The sequence below is a fragment of the Heptranchias perlo genome, chromosome 8 (genome assembly GCF_035084215.1).
Source record: "Heptranchias perlo isolate sHepPer1 chromosome 8, sHepPer1.hap1, whole genome shotgun sequence".
Classification (NCBI taxonomy): domain Eukaryota; kingdom Metazoa; phylum Chordata; class Chondrichthyes; order Hexanchiformes; family Hexanchidae; genus Heptranchias; species Heptranchias perlo.
The window spans coordinates 3,426,393-3,440,220 of NC_090332.1; the positions used below are offsets into that span (position 1 = coordinate 3,426,393).

The 13,828-nt window shown below is 44.7% G+C and overlaps 1 protein-coding gene across 1 annotated transcript in view; it reads left to right on the forward strand.

Moving 5' to 3' along the window:
* Positions 1-13,828, forward strand: part of col12a1a (collagen, type XII, alpha 1a) — a 256,730-nt gene that overhangs the window by 74,826 nt on the left and 168,076 nt on the right. Inside the window, exons 14-16 of the mRNA XM_067988546.1 lie at positions 282-548; positions 2,725-2,917; positions 11,875-11,999. Of these exons, the coding sequence (XP_067844647.1) occupies positions 282-548; positions 2,725-2,917; positions 11,875-11,999 (585 nt within the window). The remainder of the gene's footprint in view (positions 1-281; positions 549-2,724; positions 2,918-11,874; positions 12,000-13,828) is intronic.

Here is a 13,828-nt window from a genome sequence, read left to right on the forward strand (position 1 = left end):
CCCACCTGCCCTCTCAGGTGGACATCAAAGATCCCATGGCACTATTCAAAGAAGAGCAGGAGAGTTCTCCCCGGTGTCCTGGCCAATATTTATCCCTCAACCAATAACACTAAAACAGGTTATCTGGTCATTTATCTCCTTGCTGTTTGTGGGATCTTGCTGTGCGCAGATTGGCTGCTGCTTTTCCCTGCATTACGACAGTGACTATGCTTCAAAAAGTTCTTGAAAACAATTTGTCAAAAACGCAACTACAATATTTTTTGTCTTCTGCTGTGGAACAGCTACACCAGAGGCCAAGACTCTGACCATATCGGACGAAACGGTCAGCACTTTCCGCGTGAGGTGGCAGCCTGCTCCAGGAAACGTCATGAACTACAAACTCATCTACCGGCCCACCGCTGGGGGGAGGTCTATTGCCACCAAGGTTCCATCACATCTGACCTCCACGGTCCTAAGACGGCTCAATCCTCAAACAACGTACGATGTCACCGTGAATCCAATATATAGAAAAGGAGAAGGAAAATTAAGATCGGGGCAAGGAACTACAGGTGAGATTGTGTTACCTGTAAAACCTGTGCTGGGGTTTAGAGTGTTTCTTAATAGATGTTCCCAATCAGAGGGCACATGGAGTTCAGCTCTTCTATTTTATATTTATTATGCTCTCTGTTTCTGGGAATGATGTGTTTGTGATATTATTTATTACTCCAGAGTATTATATTACCAGTTCAGAGACTTGAGCACATAATCTAGGCTGACACTTAGGTGCAGTACTGAGGGGGTGCTGCACTGTTGGAGGTGCCGTCTTTCAGGTGAGACATTCAACCGAGGCCCCATCTGCCCTCTCAGGTGGACGTAAAAGATCCCATGGCACTTTTTCGAAGAAGAGCAGGGGAGTTCTCCCCGGTGTCCTGGCCAAAATTTATCCCTCAACCAACATCACTAAAACAGATTATCTGATCATTCTCACATTGCGGTTTGTGGGACTTTGATGTGAGCGAATTGGCTGCCGCGTTTCCTACATGTCAACAGTGACTACACTTCAAAAGTACTTTATTGGCTGTAAAGCCCTTTGGGACGTCCTGAGGTCATGAAAGGCCCAATATAAATTCAAGTTCTTTCTTTTCTGAGCAGTTGAATGTTTAATGTGCTTATATAAGTTCTTATTTTTGTTTTATTTTAAACGAGTTAACCCCTCTGTTAAAATAGCGGTCAGGGGAATATCATGAAAATGTGTTAAGCATTTGTCATCTAAAATCACCGATAGCAGTTTCTGTGCTACAGAGGATTGAAAGCAGGTCACTATTGGCAAAGGAATCTACTACGTTAAAGTCTCCTAACCATCTGTAAATATTCGAGCCATTCCATAAATTTGAGCTCATCCAAAACTCTGCTGCCCGTATCCTAACTCGCACCAAGTCCCATTCACCCATCACCCCCTGTGCTCGCTGACCTACATTGGCTCCCGGTCCGGCAAAGCCTCGATTTTAAACTTCACATCCTTGTTTTCAAATCCCTCCATGGCCTCGTCCCCTCCCTATCTTTGTAACTTCCATCAGCCCTACAATCCTCCGAGATCTCTGCGCTCCTCCAATTCTGGCCTCTTGTGCATTCCCGATTTTAATCGCTCCACCATTGGCGGCCGTGCCTTCAGCTGCCTGGGCCCTAAACTCTGGAATTCCCTCCCTAAACTTCTCTGCCTCTCCACCACTCTTTCCTCCTTTAAGATGCTCCTTAAAACCTATCTCTTTCACCAAGCTTTTGGTCCTAATGTCTCCTTATGTGGTTCAGTGTTAAATTTTGTTTAATAATTGCTCCTGTGAAACACCTTGGGACATTTTACTACGTTAAAGATGCAATATAAATGCAAGTTGTTGTTTAGAATCATAGAAAGGTTAAGCATGGAAGGAGAACTGGATGGTTGAATTATTTCTTGTAAGAGCTGCAGTGCACAACACCATCAAGGTTGAAAAGACTACGAGGCAAAGTCAAGAAGTGATTAGATCAGAAAGGAAAGTTCAGAAGTGTGGTTACAAGAGTGAGATGAAGAGGAGGGAGAGAGAGTTTTAAAAAGGGGTCTGGCCACGCCCCAGGACACTGGCACCACTTTGGGAGACTTAACAAGGTCTTTAAGACGTAACAATTTTACTTTAAGAACAAAGCTCTTCCACCTCTGTTGCTACTTGCTTGTTCATGTGATGTCAGTGCAGATGGAGACACTCTGCTTTTGAGTGTTGTACAACCCATAAAAGGTACAATTAGTCACGGTTTCACAATGAGTCGTGTTATAGCAATGCTCATCTGCGATATAATTTAGGAAAGGGATCATGTTACACAGGAGGTAGGTATCCTATAGCATAAATCAGGGCCGATGTGGTCTCCTGGACTAGGTTTCAACGCCTAAAAGTGGCGGGGGAGGGGGAGTCGGGGAGGAATTTTCCAGAATTTTTTCTCTAATTGTCCTGGGTTTTTATTTGTTTCTCCACCTCTTGCAGGAGATTAAATACCTCCGGATTGGTGGGGAGTGTCTGTATCATGTTGCATAAGACATCACAAATGTGCGGAACAAATGTGCTGGATGGACCAGTTGGTCTTTCCCTGTCTGATATTTTCGTATGTTCGTATGTAACCTTTTCAGTGAGTTACGTTGCTTTAATTGATGGCTGTGTTGAAGTTGTCATCTCAGCTACTAATATGAGGATTTTTCTCCCTTCCCCACTCCATCAGCCTCACCGTACAAATCTCCCCAAAACTTACAAACCTCTGATGCTGCAAGAACAAGCTTCAGGGTGACCTGGGAGCCTTCTCCAGGGGAAGTAAAAGGATACAAGGTCATCTACCATCCAAGCGGGAGTGAAGAACAACTGGGGGAAATGGTGCTGGGACCATATGACACAACCGTGGTACTGGAAGAGTTGAGGTACGGCAGCAAACACAGAACTGGACAATATTACTTCTTTATTTGTGGCGTACTGAGAAGTCTGGGAACGAGTTTGCACGACTATTATTGTATTGACAGGTGAAATCATGAACATTGAGAGCAGATCTGGAATGTTTTTTAACCGAGAGACTGGCTATGATCTTGAGAGAACTACCTTCTATTTCCCTTACATTTTGGAGACTTAGCCAATAACTGAGTATAGCTGTCTGCCAGAAGGTAGACAACTGACGGGAGGAGGAGGCTCTGTAAACATCCCCATCCTCAATAATGGCGGAGTCCAGCACGTGAGTGCAAAAGACAAGGCTGAAGCGTTGGCAACCATCTTCAGCCAGAAGTGCCGAGTGGATGATCCACCTCGGCCTCCTCCCGATATCCCCACCATCACAGAAGCCAGTCTACAGCCAATTCGATTCACTCTACGTGATATCAGGAAATGGCTGAGTGCACTGGATACAGCAAAGGTAATGGGCCCCGACAACATCCCGGCTGTAGTGCTGAAGACTTGTGCTCCAGAACTAGCCGTGCCTATAGCCAAACTGTTCCAGTACAGCTACAACACTGGCATCTACCCGTCAATGTGGAAAATTGCCCAGGTATGTCCTGTCCACAAAAAGCAGGACAAATCCAATCCGGCCAATTACCACCCCATCAGCCTACTCTCAATCATCAGCAAAGTGATGGAAGGTGTCGTCGACAGTGCTATCAAGCGGCACTTACTCACCAATAACCTGTTCACCGATGCTCAGTTTGGGTTCCGCCAGGACCACTGGGCTCCAGACCTCATTACAGCCTTGGTCCAAACATGGACACAAGAGCTGAATTCCAGAGGTGAGGTGAGAGTGACTGCCCTTGACATCAAGGCAGCATTTGACTGAGTGTGGTACCAAGGAGCCCTAGTAAAATTGAAGTCACTGGGAAACAGGGGGAAATCTCTCCAGTGGCTGGAGTCATACCAAGCACAAAGGAAGATGGTAGTGGTTGTTGGAGGCCAGTCATCTCAGCCCCAGGACATTGCTGCAGGAGTTCCTCAGGGCAGTGTCCTAGGCCCAACCATCTTCAGCTGCATCATCAATGACCTTCCCTCCAACATAAGGTCAGAAATGGGGATGTTCGCTGATGATTGCACAGTGTTCAGTTCCATTTGCAACCCCTCAGATAATGAACCAGTCCGTGCCCGCATGCAGCATGACCTGGACAACATCCAGGCTTGGGCTTATAAGTGGCAAGTAACATTCGTGCCAGACAAGTGCCAGGCAATGACCATCTCCAACAAGAGAGAGTCTAACCACCTCCCCTTGACATTCAACAGCAATACCATCGTTGAATCCCCCACCGTCAATATCCTGGGGGTCACCATTGACCAGAAACTTAACTGGACCAGCCACATAAATACTGTGGCTACAAGAGCAGGTCAGAGGCTGGGTATTCAGCGGCGAGTGACTCACCTCCTGACTCCCCAAAGCCTTTCCACCATCTGCAAGGCACAGGTCAGGAGTGTGATGGAATATTCTCCACTTGCCTGGATGAGTGCAACTCCAACAACACTCAAGAAGCTCGACACCATCCAGGATAAAGCAGCCCGCTTGATTAGTACCCCATCCACCACCCTAAACATTCACTCCCTTCACCACCGGCGCACCGTGGCTGCAGTGTGTACCATCCACAGGATGCACTGCAGCAACTCGCCAAGGCTTCTTCGACAGCACCTCCCAAACCCATGACCTCTACCACCTAGAAAGACAAGGGCAGCAGGTACATGGGAACAACACCACCTGCACGTTCCCCTCCGAGTCACACACCATCCCGACTTCATCGCCACTGGGTCAAAATCCTGGAACTCCCTTCCTAACAGCACTGTGGGAGAACCTTCACCACACGGACTGCAGCGGTTCAAGAAGGCGGCTCACCACCACCTTCTCAAGGGCAATTAGGGATGGGCAATAAATGCCGGCCTCGCCAGCGACGCCCACGTCCCATGAACGAATAAAAAAGATGAGACCAACATGGGGTGATTTGCCGCCTTTCTCAATGAGAAGCATTGGCTTCCTCTCCGGAACTCTCAATAGTGATACAATTGAGATCAAAAGCTCAGGGTATTTTTACATTACAAAATAATATTGTAAAGAGATTCAATGGGTTTAATAATGCACTACATTCTTTTATGATTTGCTTCCAGTGCAGTTGGCGGTAATGTATTTTCGTGGACTATTTTGGTGCATGAATGGGCTTAGAATCTTTAGACTGTGAATGTTCCCTTATCCTATAGTTGAGATGTGGGTTTACAATCTTTAGACTATGAATATTCTGTTATCCTGTTGTTGTGGTGTGAGTTTAGACTATTTGGGTAAATTTTGAGGCCTCCCGCCCAGCGGAAATGGTCCGGTAGCTCCTCGAAAATGGTGAGGAACGACTTACTGTCCCCTTCTCGCCAACTGTGTGGCCAGACCTATCTTGCACAGGGCCTCTCGCTGGGCAGCCAGAGCACCTGCCTGCGTCAGTGGCTAGGCCCTTTTAATATGCATATCAGTGTCTTATGACGTACTGAATATTGGGCTTGGCGTATTACTGCCGGCAGGTGTGCTATCGCCCGTTTTGCATCCCCGCCCAAGTCTAATTTTATCCCCCTTATGTCGTCTTCAGGAGCAGCGGGGCTAGGGGTGGGAAAGAATTGGACCAGAACGCACAGATGGAATTCAGTCCCCAGTTTAAAGTCATGGGAAGAAGATTTCCGCAGGGATTCTGCTGGCCATCTGCCCTAACTTCAGCGGCAAAAACCACGGAATCCCAGGAATAATGGGGTAAACACTGCTTACTCCATTTTTCCATGATTTCTGCAGCACTTACATCGAAGTTACAGGGGACGAGCGGGAGAAGGCCCTGATGCTCTGACCTCCATTTTTATATTTCCATTATAAATTCAAATGTCCACATTTATAATGGGAACTGCCTACCTAAACTTGTCATACTGACATTACACTCATCTGTTGATACTTGGCACTGCAGTCTGTGGAACTCGGTTCTAAGTATCCATTATTAGATTGCATCAATAAACTACCTGAACCCCTCGATTAGATTCCAGCCTGTAACTCACTCTCAGGTATCCATTATTCCATTTATAAACCATCTGAACCTCTCGATTAGATTCCAGCCTGTAACTCACTCCCAGGTATCCATTATTCTATATATAAACCATCTGAACCCCTCGATTAGATTCCAACCTGTATCACACTCCCAGGTATCCGTTATTCTATGTATAAGCCATCAGAATCCATCAATGAGATTATTGCTTTCTAGCGATTGTCTGATATCCATTCTTTTTTGGTATTTTGATGGATTGATTTGTGTCCCAATCTTAATGGGACAAGTTTTGGAAATAAAAAGTGATAAGGTAAGTAGAAATAGGGTTCATCCCTGCACTGAGAAATGATGAGTTGATTTGCCTTAATAAAAAATAGAATGCACCTATTGCTGTAGATCTCAAGAGACTTCTGTTTAATCATGCGGCTGCTTCAATCTTTTCACATTTTTTTTCAAGTTCAGCCATTTAAACTCTTCCAAATGTGTCTAATTGGAAGGAACAAAGCCTGGGACTTCTGCAATTCGCTCTATTAACTGTTGTTCTTAGGGAGAAAGTTGGGTGAAGGACCAAGGGCAGTTGTTGACCAAGGTTGAAAAGGGGTGGGAGAATAGGTGAGACGATGCAGTCAGCGGGGGCTTGGCGTCAACGAGCATTGGCCTGGAAACTTGTTCCTCGAACCTGATCGTGATACGTGAGCTGGCCGCATATCCTCAAAAGAGCAAATGCCCCAGTGACATTAGAAAGTTCAAGAATAGTTTCTTCTTTATTGTTAATAACAATGAAACTGCAACGGCAGTGGTGCACTGCAACCAAATAGAATCATCATTATTGTCATGGAATGAGTGATTGCGATGAAAGGATGATTGCAGGCCAGTTTGGGGAATGCAGTGGATGGTTTACATTAATTTCCTTACTGCTCACATCTTCTTTACATTATCATCTGTTTGATCAGATCCCCTTTCTGCCAGCCATTGATTTTTGGTCCACCTGAGCACTGGGGCCCTGTGCTTCATAGCAGCTGAATCAACAGCCTACAGATTACTCACTTGTCCCAACTCAAAGCTGCAGCCCAGGGATAAAATCAAATGATGTAGCTACCCTCGCCATTATCCTGACGAAATGTTTGTTGATTGCTTTATCTGTTTTCCATTAAGCCATGACGCAACTGTTTTTATACTTAAGTTTTTTTTGTGCTTCATCCTTTTAATTTTTTTTATACCTCAGATTACTTTAGAATTGGGTCACCTCCCATAGGTGCAATTAAATGTCAGTGTTTCATTTATTTACTTGACTATGTTACTTGTTACTTGAAAGGGGGGGGGAAGCTAACGTCTGAAACAGATTTTGATGCTCACGAGGGAATTATCATATTTAAACATTTACTTAATGCACTTTTGATTGCAGCCACTTGGAACAGTTTGTCAATCAAAGGCATTCAGTGCTGTTAAACAGGGCCAACTACAGCGTGCCTGCAGGACATTGTAGGTTTATTCTTATTGTGTTCTTCATGCATAGCAATTGGATGTGAAGCTGTGGCATGTATCACATGAAAGCCTGTGTTCCAGATGAATCTTTGCCCACTGTCTGGTGTTGGCAGGATGGATTATTTTACTCCTTGTTCGCCAATCTGCTTTTATTTGCCCCTGAGCTGAGCTTCTGTCCCCATATCCTCTCCATCGCCAAGACCGCCTACTTCCGCCTCCGTAATATCGCCCCTCTCCGCCCCTGCCTCAGCCCAAGTGCTGCTGGAACCCACATCCGCGCCCATGTCAGCTCCAGACTTGACTATTCCAATGCTCTCCTGGCTGCCCTCCCACCTTGCACCATCTGTAACCTTGAGCCAGTCTGAAACTCTGCTGCCCCATCCTAACTCGCACCAAGTCTCGTTCACCCATCATCCCTGTGCTTGCTGACCTACATTGGCTCCCGGTCCGACGATGCCTCGAATTTTAAATTCTTATCATTGTATTCAAATCCCTCCATGGCCTTGCCCCTCCCTATCTCTGTGACCTCCTCCAGCCCCACAACCCACCGAGATCCCTGCGCCCCTCCAACTCTGGCCTCTTGCGCATTCCCGATTTCCTTCGCCCCACCATTGGCAGCCATGTCTAGGCCCTAAGCTCTGGAATTCCCTCCCTAAACCCCTCTACCTTTCTCTCCTCCTTTAAGATGCTCCCGAAAGCTGTGTTGCCTGCCCGGTGCCAGGGTTAAGGAAATCCGCTTGTGGCTGGAGAAGAACTTGGAGCATGAGGGGGAGGATCCAGTTGTCATGGTCCACGTAGGAACTAACAACATAGGTAGAGCTAGGAATGAGGTTCTGCTGAGGGAGGTTGAGGAGCTAGGGTCCAAATTAACAACCTTAAACTCAAAGGTAATAAACTCTGGATTATTACCTGAGCCACGCGCAAATTGGCACAGGGTCAAACAGATCAGAGAGTTAAATGCGAGGCTCAGAGGGGTGTGGGAGACAGGGGTTTCGATTCATGGGGCACTGGCACCAGTACTGGGGAAAGAGGGAGCTGTTCCATTGGGACAGGCCCCACTCAAACCGGGCTGGGACCAGTGTCCTGGTGACTCGAATAACTAGGGCTGTAGATAGAGCTTTAAACTAAAAAGGGTGGGGGGGTGGTGAGGGTCCTTAAAAGGGTAAATTTATAAATCTAAAGAGAAAAGTTAAGATCATGGAGCAGTGTAGCAATTTGGGTAAAGTTAAACAGAGTATGTGAGAGGAAGGGACAGAGATCAATGGAAATAGTGCTTCAGTGATCAAGGTCAAATCAGGGAAAAATGGTAAAAGTTAAAATTAAAGGTGCTTTTTCCGAATGCACGAAGCATTCGTAACAAGATAGATGAATTAATGGAACAAATAGAGATAAATGGGTTTGATCCAGTTGCCATTACTGAGACGTGGTTGCAAGCTGACCAAGGCTGGGAACTAAATATTCCAGGGTACTTGACTTCTCGAAAAGACAGACAAAATAGAAAAGGAGTGGGGGGTCGCTAGCCCTGATAATAAACGATGACATAAAGACAACAGTGAGAAAGGGTCTTGGCTCGGAAGATCAGGACATAGAATCAGTATGGGTGAAGGTAAGAAATAACAAGGGGCAGAAAACACTGGTGGGAGTAGTTTATAGGCCCCCTAACAGTAGTTATAGTGTTGGACAGAGTATTAATCAAGAAATAAGTGGAGCTTGTAATAGAGGTAATGCAATAATCGTGGGGGACTTTAACCTTCATATAGACTGGGCAAATCAAATTGGCAAAAGTAGTTTGGAGGATGAGTTCATGGAATGTATTTGGGACGGTTTCCTAGAACAATATGTCGTGGAACCAACCGGGGAACAGGCTATTTTAGATCTTGTCTAGTGAAATGAGAACACGCTTAATTATTAATCTCATAGTAAGGGATCCTCTGGGACAGAGTGATCATAATATGATCGAATTTCTCGTTGAGTTTGAGAATGACGTACTTAAGTCCGAAACTAGAGCCTTAAACTTAAACAAAGCCAATTACATAGGTATGAGGGGCGAGTTGGCTAAGGTCGATTGGGAAATTAGATTAAAAGATATGATATGCAATGGCAAACATTTAAAGAAATAACTCATAATTCTCAATGAATATACATTCCATCGAGGAATAAAAACTCCACGGGAAAAGTGATCCATCCATGGCTAACTAAAGAAGTTAAGTAAAGTATTGGATTAAAAGAAGAGGCTTATAATGTTGCCAAGAAGAGCAGTAAACCTGAGGATTGGGAGAGTTTTAGAAACCAGCAAAGGATGACCAAAAAAATTGATAAAAAGGGAGAAAATAGAATATGAGAGTAAACTAGCAAGAAATATAAAAATGGATTGTAAGAGCTTCTACAAGTATGTAAAAAGCAAGAGAGTAGCAAAAGTAAACGTGGGTCCCTTAGAAGCTGAGACAGGAGAAATTATAATGGGGAATAAGGAAATGGTAGAGATGTTAAACAAATATTTTGTAACTGTCTTCACAGTAGAGGACACAAAAAAATACCAGAAATAGTGGGGAATCAAGGGTCTAACAAAAGTGAGGAACTTAAAGTAATTAACATTAGTAAAGAAAAAGTACTGGAGAAATTAATGGGACTAAAAGCTGACAAATCCCCTGGACCTGTTGGCCGACATCCTAGGGTTCTAAAAGAGGTGGCTGCAGAGATAGTGGATGCATTGGTTGTGATCTTCCAAAATTCCCTAGATTCTAGAACGGGCCCAGTGGATTGCAAGGTAGCAAATGTAACCCCGCTATTCAAGAAAGGAGGGAGAGAGAAAACAGGGAACTGCAGGCCAATTAGCCTGACATCAGTAGTTGGGAAAATGCTGCAATCTATTATTAAGGACGTAGTAATAGGCCACTTTGAAAATCATAATATGATTTAATGTAGAGTCAACAAGGTTTTATGAAAGGGAAATCGTGTTTGACAAATCTACTGTAGTTTTTTGAGGATGTAACTAGCAGGATAGATAAAGGGGAACCAGTGGATGTAATATATTTGGATTTTCAAAAGGCATTCGATAAGGTGCCACACAAAAGGTTATTACACAAGATCAGGGCTTTTGGGGTTGGGGGTAATATATTAGCATGAAAAGAGGATTGGTTAACGGACAGAAAACAGAGAGTAGGAATAAACGGGACATTTTCAGGTTGGCAGGCTGTATCTAGTGGGGTACCTCAAGGATCAGTGCTTGGGCCTCAGCTATTTACAATCTATATTAATGACTTAGACGAAGGGACCAAGTGTAATGTATCCAAGTTTGCTGATGATTCAAAGCTAGGTGGGAATGTAAATTGTTAGGAGGATTCAAAGAGTCTGCAAAGGGATATAGACAGGTTAAGTGAGTGGGCAAGAAGTTGGTAGATGGAGTATAATGTGGGGAAATGTGAGGTTATTCACTTTGGTAGGAAGAATAGAAAAACAGAATATTTTTTAAATGGCGAGAAATTATTAAATGTTAGTGTTCAGAGAGATTTAGTTGTCCTTGTACACGAAACACAGGAAGTTAACATGCAGGTACAGCAAGCAATTAGGAAGGCAAATGGCATGTTGGTCTTTATTGCAAGGGGATTGGAGTACAAGAGTAAGGAAGTCTTGCTGCAATTGTACAGGGCTTTGGTGAGACCACACCTGGAATACTGTGTACAGTTTTGGTCTCCTTACCTAAGGAAGGATATACTTGCCTTAGAGGCGGTGCAACAAAGGTTCACTAGATTGATTCCTGGGATGAGAGGGTTGTTCTATGAGGAGAGATTGAGTAGAATGGGCTAATACTCTCTGGAGTTTAGAAGAATGAGAGGTGATCTCATTGAAACATATAAGATTCTGAGAGGGTTTGACTGGGTAGATGCTGAGAGGCTGTTTCCCCTGGCTGGAGAGTCTAGAACTCTGGGGGCATATTCTCAAGATAAGGGGTCGGCCATTTAGGAGATGAGGAGAAATTTCTTCACTCAGAGGGTTGTGAATCTTTGGAATTCTCTACCCCAGAGGGCTGTGGATGCTCAGTCGTTGAATATATTCAAGGCTGAGATGGATAGATTTTTGGACTCTAGGGAAATCAAGGGATATGGGGATTGGGCTGGAAAGTGGAGTTGAGGTAGAAGATCAGTTGTGATCTTATTGAATGGCGGAGCAGGCTCGAGGGGCCGTATGGCCGACTCCTGATTGAGGTGAGCCTGTCAAACAAAAGGCTTTTCCTCGTATCCTGCTGGAGTTGTTAACAAGGGGCCATAGGTGTTGCTTCGTGGGCGAAACAATTGTGTTCTTTGCTTTGATTGTAACAGAAAAGTTTTTGTACCAAATATGATGTCAAACTATGTTTTTTTTTGATCTTACAGGGCTGGCACCACCTACAAAGTGGCTGTTTCCGGAATGTTTGATGGTGGAGAAAGTTTGCCACTTTTGGGGGAGGAACAGACTACACTTTCTGACGATGGCTCAGAAGTGCCTCTGGGACCACCAGGTAACCAGTGTACCGATTGATCCGTGATTTAACATAATGCTTCTCTTCAAAGCAGTGCCAGTTGGCCATTGGTGCTAATAGGAGCAGGAGGAGGCCATTCAGCCCCTCGAACCTGTTCCGTCATTTAATTACATCATAGCTGATCTGTATCTTAACTCCATTTACCCGTGTTGGTTCAATATCCCTTAATACCCTTCCCTAACAAAAACCTATCCATCTCAGTTTTGAAATTTTCAATTGACCCCCAGCTTTTAATAATTTAATGTTTTCATATTTTTAATACTTTCTGTAAACAGGTTCATTTACTGCGTTCGAAATGTCGGGGCATGTTACAGTCGCAGTGACCCCACTCTTTCCTGAGGCCTTTTTGTAGCTAAAGTTGATGGTAAAAAAAATTTTAAAAGTTGATCCACATTCATATTTTCCCCAATGTTTCTACTCTCCTCTCCTAAAGGTAATAAGGGCTCCTGTTCCACTGAGCCTAGCCAAACTACCTGTTTACATTATGTGAACCCCTAGACAATTTGGAGGGAATTTTAACTCCCCTCCTCCCCGTCACCTGGCGGAATCTGGGCGGGTGGGTGATTAAACTGCCACCGTGTGACTTACACCCTCCGATCCTGCTGCCTTCCCCATGGGACCCGATTTTAACCTGCTCTTTATAGCAGGAGAGCCAGGTCTCCCGTCGACAGACGGTGGGGTCCTGCTTTAAATATGCAAATCGGACTCCGATAACATCATCGGGCCTGACGGCAATCACAACCCCAGACTTGCCCAGGAAATGCCCCATGGCTTCCCCGTCAGGGCAAACCTGTCGGGAACAGGAACTGAGGCCAGAGGGGTTCCCAGAAAAGTACGTTTTAAAAAAATAAATTCATTTTCGTTATGGGCCAGGAGGAGCAGGAGATGTCAATCATGACCCCTCCCTCCCTCCAATTTACCACCCCTGCCTGAGATCAGCTAATTCAGATCGAAAGATTTTGGAACAAGTTGCCCTCTTGAGCCCACTTAATCGTCAGAGGACGTCGTTAATTAAAGTTGTGATTTAAATATAATAAAAATGGCGCCCACTCCCAATCACTTTATCTTCCCAATTAAAAGGATCTCCTGGGTGTAGGGTGTAGATTAATGCAGGTTCAGGTCCCATCCTTTCAGTTCTTGACCTGAGCCGTATTCATTGGGGAGGTGATGAGCAGGAGCCGAGGTGTCGTATGACAAAGAGAAGAGGAGTGTGGCGTCGGGGTTGTTTCTGGTGCCTCCTCGTGGCCGGCTACAGTGGGCATTGGCGATGGCCTGGGAGGTGGCCAAACACCAGACCTCCCAGCTAACGCCGTCAGGCCAGGCGGATCTTTCATGTTTGAACAGGGAGTCAGTGGTTCTGGGTGGGAGGAGTTTCTGAAGCCATCAGTATAAAGAAATTGAATTATCACTAATGGCACTAAAGTCATAAACCTAGGAGACGGTGTGTGGGTTAATTGAATTCCCTCAGACTAGGGTAGAAATTATGAACATTTGATATGGTCATATGAAACTCCTCTCTGCGCTACCTTAATGCAGATGTGAATCTCTGCGCAAAGAGGAATTTTGTACAAATGCATTATACCTTCGTACAAGGACATTATTACTCTAGTGTCAAGAAGAAAACAAAATTACCTTAATCTTAGTATAGTGAATGTTGCATTTAAACAAAGACCTCGCAGTTCTAAGGTGGTGAAAGGGCTGTTGCAAAATTGTGCAGTTAATTGCCCCTGAGTGTCAATGTAAAATTTTACTGTTATATTCCACCATATTACAGTAACCGTGATGTCATTTGTAAGAAATATTATTAA